Below are 7,593 nucleotides of genomic sequence, written 5' to 3' on the forward strand. Positions count from 1 at the left end.
GAACTCTATACATATGCAGTCAAGATTGTTGAATGAATGAATGAATGCTCTTGCCACTGAAGTTAACATCAGATGAAGTGTGTTGGGAGGAGGGATGGATGAACTGGCTGAACCTCTCCTTTTGCACATACACAGATACCCCTTAGAGCCACCATTCTTTCTTTCTCTGAGGGACAGGAATCGAGGACCTCATTAATTCAATCTGTTACTGTGGTCCATACTCTGAATTTATAAATTAATCACTTCCAGTCCTACTAGACAAAGGAAGCAACTGGTGCTGCCATCTGAAGTATTGTACCAACAGTGGCTATGTGGAAAACAGAAGCCACACTAGGTGTTTCAAACAAGGGGATTTAATGAGGGAATTGATCACACAGGTTTGGTAAGGCTGAAGGAGGGCCACTGAGATAACCTATTGTTAGTAAACACAGGAAGCAGCTACTAACCTTAGGGCTGGGGAGCAAAAGGGAAGAGATGGTGTTACCAGAACCTAGAGGCTTTGTTGGGGGACCCCCCACGGCTGGTGCCTGGCCCTTTCTGGGGGCTGCTGCGCGGCTGCTGCTTGGACTTCTGAGGGGAACGCTGCTTGGCTGGTGGAGGTCGGACTTCTGGGCGGGGGCGTGGCTGACGTTCGGACCTCGGAGGGGACCGTGGCTTGGCTGGTGCTCTGACCACCGCGGGGGGTGCAGCTGGCTGGCGCTTGGGCCTCTGAGGGGACGTTGCGCGGCGGCTGGTTCTGAGAGGGCCAAAAGAAGCTGGAGGCTGGAGCAATGGCTCTCCTCTGTTGCTTTAAGGGATGCTGACAGGAGCTGGAAATAGGAAGGCAGCCCTGCTCCTCCCCCCGCCCCACCTTCCAGTCTCCCTCCAGTACCTTCCAATGCCTGAGCCTAACGGGGGAGCCGACTGTCAGGGGATTGGGGGAAGCGCAGCTTGCAGAGCCTCAGCCCCAGCATCGCAGAGTAGAGCAGGAAGGGGGAACTCAGAGCTGAGAGACAGAGGCCAACGCCCAGCCCAGGCGCCAGGTGGCCTCGCAGACCACTCACCTGGTCTTCTGGCAGGCACAGCAGATCCAGTCCTCCTCTTTCTTCTGGTAGAAGCAGCCACTTTTACAGATGCTATACTTGCGGTCCACAATCTCGCGTTTGGAGTTGAGGAAGGTGAACGGCGGGCAGCAATGTATGCTGAAGTGCTCCGAGAACTTCTGGTTCTTGGAGAGTCTGGGGCCCTCCTTAACCACTTTCTGACTCATCTCACTGGAAATCAGTGATGCGGGGGGAGGTGGGGAGACATAAAACAGCACATTCATGTGAGGGAGCTTTCTACTCAAGGAACCCACTCCCTGCTACTCCCATGGTCCAAGTTAACATTCAGGGCTATCCTCCATCCTGAATCTGGAAGGTCAATTTCCTGCCCAGCTCTATGGAAATGAACTCAATTAGGAGTTTGTTCTTTTTTTAAAATTTACATACAATTTTTAAAGGTTACATTCCATTTACAGTTATTACAAAATATTGGCTATATTCCCCGTGTTGTACAAATACATCCCTGTAGCCTATCTTACACCTAAGAGTTTGTACCTAGGCAATATAAGGGAAGAGTTTGTTAATTTTTATTTTTAAATCATGTTTTCTGAAAATGGACTCTTTTTTCCCTTATTTATTAGCCACCCACTTAGGACAGGAAAAAATATTACAAAGCCAAGCACATCTATGGCAAAATAATATTCTAGATTTAGGAATGGCCGTTTCTCTAAAAAACCAAGAAAGCTTTGTTATTGAAAGCATAATCTCTATTCATACAATGAAATACTACACCAGAATGAGAAAGAACAGACTGTAAGACACAGGTCAACATGTTTGAATCTCACAAACATAATGTCGAACAAAAGAAGCCAAACACAAAGGAATACACGCTATATGATTCAATTTATATGAGGTTCAAAAACAGGCAAAACTAGTCTAGTACATGGTGCTAGAAATCAGAACATAGTTATATTTGGAAGAGGTGGGGTCTGACCAAGAAGAGGCAGGAGGGAGCCTGCTGGGGGCGGAAAATGTTCTGGATCTTGATCTGGGAGATGACTACACAGGCGTATACATATGTAAAACTTCAGTGAGCTCTACACTTAATTTTTGTGCATTTTACTGTTTACCTCAGTTGAAAAGGAAAAGTAAGAGGAGGAAGAGGAGAGACTAGAGAGTTTTGATTCTTGAAATATTCTGAAAGGGGGGTAAAAACTTAATTACTACAACATCCTTTGTGGAAACGTGACACATGCAGAAATAGTCCTACCTAACACTCCAAAACACTGAAGCACGCAGGGTACTTAAATGACTATTAACCAATAAGAGTCTACAAATATACACAGGTAATGTGCATATACCGGCCACTGAGAATGTCCCTCCTCTCAACAAACTCAAGGTCAAGTTGTACACACAGACGTGCAGTATGTAATTACAAGACACAGTGACATCGACCAACAGAAGTATGTACAAAGATAAAGGAAACCATGAAAAGGGGATGGATTCTTTGAAGACAGAGAAGATGATCTGGGTTTTAAGGATGAATACATTAAAAACAACTAAGTTACTCTGAGGGGATATTTTGATTTTTTGTTTGTTGGTTGGTTTCTATTGTTTTTTATTGAAGTATAGTTGATTTATAATGTTGTGTAACTTTTTTGTTTTTTGATAGGGTTGTCTTCTGCTACAGATAGAAGTGAGGGCTGAGGAGCAAGTTGAGTGTAGTTATGAGAAGAAAATACAACCTTTTGCACCTCAGTCTGTAGAGTCCATATTATGTGTTACACCTGTTACGTTGCAAATGCTGTTTCCCAATGTTTCACCTGCTTTTATCATGCAAAAAATTAATTTTTATGTAATTAAGTTTCCTAGTTCTTACTCAGGGTTTTATATTTGAGTTCAGAAAGTCCTCCCTACTTCAGAAGCTCTTAATCATGCTCATGAATATCCCATTTTGAAAGAGAATCCTCTCTGAATCTCACTTTCATGTCTCTTTTCCTCTCTATAACTCCTCACTTTTATAGGCAATGTTCTTGAGAAGTTATCAACACTCTCTCCATTTCTACGTCTCCTCCCCCTCAGTACACTCCAATCTGGCTTCTGTTCCTACCTCCCAAAGACACGTGTTTCTCATAAAGACCTCCATGCTGCCAGACCAGCGTCTTCTTGCTCGATCTCTCTCTCCATGTAAATGCTTCCCTGTCCTGTCACTCCATGTTCTCCTAGATTCCCTCCTCCATCTCTAGCCCTTCTGTCTCAGTTTCTCTTATAGGCTCATCTGCTTTATCCAAAACTTTTAATATTAGAGTTCTTCAAGGTACAATAAATACTAAATTATTAATAGGGTTACCTTCAAGCATCCACTTCAGCATTTATGATATGTTTAGGTTGTGCCAGACACAGTGCTCGGGCTCTGTAGTGGATGCAAAGCTGAATCATGTTTAGTCCCATCCTCAAGAAAAGTATCCACCAGCTGGGAAGATGGGCAAGGATGCGCATGGTGTACTCATGGCCACAAAACCTACCTATTGACCCCAGACACGTACAAGTCTTTGAAGAGACTGAGGGGATGGATCAGCTAAACATCCTCCTGACATCTTGTAGATGGAGGAATGTTGCATAAATGTTAGTAAGTGCAATACAAGGAAGGGATGCTGTGGAACATGAGAATGTGCTGAGACAATGGCACGGAAAGTCCACAAGAGCGGGGCCATACATTGGGCTGGGGAAGCAGGTAAAACATGGGTAGAAACATCTGGCCCTGAGATTTGGACAGCAGAGATAAGGGTTTGTGGAGGATTGGGAACAGTTGATTCCTAAGCAAAGATACAGAAGGGTGAATTGCAGTCCACCTGAGAGCCCACCCGGTCTTCAGGGCAGTGTGGGAGAGGTGTCAGTGCCAGGACACAGGTGATGAGGTAACACAGGAGCTACCCATCACTGCGAAGGATCTAGCCCTTGTGACTGGGAGTGTGGTCATGCCATCAGCTGATCAGGAGTCTGAATAGATGAGAGGGAGGGAGATCATCTCATTGGTCTGGGGTATCATGAATTTAAGGCGCTCATGACATCCATGTGGAAATGGGCATCCGAAACTCAGGAGCTAGAGCTGTCAGCTCAAGGGTTCTTCACCTCATGGAAGAGGCACAACCTTGGGAGTGGATGTACTGGGTGTGAGCTGAGTGAGGAGCCAGGCCAGGGAAGGCTCCCAGGAGGAGTAGTGGGCCTACCTTCAAGCTCCAGGAAGAAGAGCTAGGGAAGAAGGAGCAGCAGGGGCAGCCAGGGAGGTGGGAGGAGTAGCAGACTCTTAGAAGAGAAATCTGCAAATTTGCAGAAGGAGGAGATGGTCAGCAGTATATATTAAAAAAACAAACAAACAAACAAAAAAACACTTCGTACAAACAAGCATTTTAAGACCAATGAGAAACTAAAATTGATTTTTAGGATCTGATTCATTGCAATTACGACCCTAAAGATCTGCCGAAGCCCTACCAAACCCTGCACATGTGGCAAAGTCCAGCTCAAGTTTCTGCTCCCGTGGGAAATAAATGAAACACTCCAGGACTAAGCAGCAGGAGTCATTTCTTTAGGCTCCCAGCACATGGAGACGAGGTTACTCAGTTTCACAGGCAACTCAGACATCCCTAATTCCTCCAGCCTTCTGGGGTCATCTTTCCCCAGATTGTTCAGGCACTCATCACAAATAACAGAAAATCTAGCACTTGCCCCAAATTTTTATGAATGACCGGCATGGGGTAAGAGGGAGATTTTAAGTCTCCTGTGACTCTAAATTTCTGCTCTGACTGAATTCTCAATTCCCACCCACCTGACAAGATGCCTGGGCCCACTCTATGCCTATCTAGACCCCCTCCCAGCCATCTCTTCCCCAGCACGTCAGGGGAAAGTTCTCAAAGTATTCCCTGGCAACTCTCCTTATTCTCCGCCTTCGCCCACCGTGTCCAGCAGGGAGCAGCCTAACCGCTTGTTACTCATCACATGGGTTCCTAATGGAAAAGCAGTTCTCTGCCCTGGACCCCTGACATTCTTCTAGATTAACCAACTGAAAATTCACCCAGCTTTAACACAGCATTTCCCCCCTTCCTTTAGTAAAATGTTAACAGTCAGTGGAAAGGCTCTGGCTACTATTGCCTGTGGTAGCAGAAGAACCGCATTTAGTTTGGGGTACATTGTAATTGGTTATATATACTCCCCTCCAACTCTGCCCCACACCATGCCCCAGTTTAGAAATGCTAAGGTCCACATGCTAAGCCATAGCAACATACACACGAGCCATCCTTTCCCACCATACCAGGCTTCCTAGTAAATTAGTTGTAACTACAGGCAAATAACTAATGGCAGAAGAAATAATTCACATTTCCTGATGCCCTATTATATGGTGGTTGTTTTATATACTTTACCTCATTTTTCTAATATGGCATTATCATCAACAAACTAAAGATGAGATAAGTAAGGAATATGACCAAGTTCAAAGAGCCAGTAAGAGGCGAACAGGGATTTGAACCCAGGTCCCTGTGACTCCAGCACCTGGTGCTGTCTGACCAGGCTCAACATGGTCTGAGTTCCCTGTGCTCAGCCCTCCTCTCTAGGGAGCAGGTGTCCAGGCGATGGGACCAGCCTGGACTTTGGGGAACTGGAGTTGGGTCCAAGGATGGGATAAGGCTGCAGAAGTGCATGGGTCCATGTCCCAGGGTGAAAAAGACTGAAAGTTGGGGAAACACCTCCCTGAAGAAAGGAATGGTAGAGGATGGCGTGTGGAGACATCAGGACAGTACGGTGGCCAGCACCTCCTGCCAGAGCACAGAGGCTCACAGTGGGGGGCTGCAATGTAAACTCAGGCAGGGTCCCGAGGGGAGTGTGACCCATGGGTGCTTCCTCTGTCCCTCCCTCACCAGTCCTTAGTAGGTTTTAAGACCTTATTCACTGTTGAGAATTTTAAAACTTGGATGAAGGAAAATGATAAAAATTCCTAAATTCTTATCTCATAGTTAACCACGTAAAAATATTTGAACGTATTTTTTGCCTTGAGAATATTTACATGTAAATATATAGTTAATAAAAAATCAGACCATACCTTACATACTCTTCAAATTATGTACTTGGAAAAATCATTCATTTTTTAAATAAAGTTTTATAGATGTATACATAATGTCACTCATAGCATTTTCCTATAGCTTTTAAAATCTGTGATAAATTTATAGTTGCAGCCCCCTTTATGGTTTATATCATATATTTGCATCTTCTCTCATTTTCTTGATTAATCTTGCCAGAACTTACCCACTTTACAATTCTTTTCAAAAACAAGCTCTTGGGTTTCCTGCTTGTCTTTGTTCTTTTTTTCCCTAGTCCATTAATTTCTGAGTGCATTTATTATTTCTTCTTTTCAGTTTTCTTTAGGCTTATGTTCTTGTGCTTTTTACATATTCTTGAGACAAACTCTTCTCACATATGCGTTTATGACTATAACTTTTTCATACGACTTCAGCTGAATACCACAATATTAACATAAAATTTTCATTTTCTCTTCATTTTAAATATGAATGAGTTCTTCTTTGATTCATCAATTACTTTTAAAAATCTGTTGTAAAATTTCCAAGTGTATGAAGTTATTTTTATTACATTGACTTCTGATTTTAAGGCATTCTGGTCAGAGAGTGGTCTGTATGATTAATGACTCTGATATTGGTTAAGCTTCATGTTTCACAGTCAACGTTTTTAAATGTTCCATGTGTGCTTTGAAAGACTGTGTATTTCCAGAAACAATTTGGAATTATCTACGGAAGATAAGAATGTGAACAAGCTACAATCTAGCAGTTTATTCTTGGGCACAAACTACAATCTAGCGATTTATTTTTGGATCATAGCTCAACCTTGCAGATAAAGCCACTTGGTGGAGCAGAAAGTTGGAGGAGCCTGAATCCTTGATGACAGTGGTTCTAGGCCTGGATCCTTGAACACTGACCACGTTTTACAGGAGAAACAAACTTCCACCTTGTTTAAACCACTATTATTTCAGCTACAAACAGTCAAATACAATTCTGAATTAATATACTCAGTGTTCTCACCTAAAAGAGGGTGTCTGCCTCAGTTTGGGTGCTATAAAAAATACCATAAATTGGGCAGCTTGTGAATAACAGAAATTTATTTCTCATAGTCTGGAGGCTGTGGAGTCCCAGATGAAGGTGTTGGCAGATTCTGTGTCTGGTGAGAGCCCACTTCCTGGTTCATAGATGGTGGAATGAGTGAGGGAGCTCTCTGGGGTCTCTGTAATAAGGGCACTAATCCCATTCATGAGGTCTCCACCCTCATAACCTAATCACCTCCCAAAGGTCCCACCTCCAACTACCATCACACTGGGGATTAGATTTCAACATATGAATTTTGGGAGACACAAGCATTCAGTCCATAACAGAGGGGAATAAAAAATAATAATAACATTTAACTCACAGGGGCTTTGATAGTATTAAATAAAATAAAGTAGGTGAAGAACCTAGCACTACCAAATACAAATAACTTGCTTCATAAACTCCATTTTCCTTTCACTAAGAATTCA

The 7,593-nt window shown here is 43.4% G+C and overlaps 1 protein-coding gene across 1 annotated transcript; it reads right to left on the reverse strand.

Moving 5' to 3' along the window:
- Positions 1 to 346: 346 nt before the first annotated feature.
- On the reverse strand, positions 347 to 1,404 carry MOBP (myelin associated oligodendrocyte basic protein). Its single transcript, XM_029241816.1, is given in 3 exon segments — positions 347 to 789; positions 791 to 809; positions 1,044 to 1,404. Coding segments are annotated over 3 exon segments (591 nt in total). The 5' UTR covers positions 1,307 to 1,404; the 3' UTR covers positions 347 to 480.
- Between the last annotated feature and the right edge of the window lie 6,189 nt (positions 1,405 to 7,593).

Source organism: Monodon monoceros, unplaced genomic scaffold (genome assembly GCF_005190385.1).
Source record: "Monodon monoceros isolate NGI ecotype Baffin Bay Population unplaced genomic scaffold, NGI_Narwhal_1 Super_Scaffold_3, whole genome shotgun sequence".
Lineage (NCBI taxonomy): Eukaryota > Metazoa > Chordata > Mammalia > Artiodactyla > Monodontidae > Monodon > Monodon monoceros.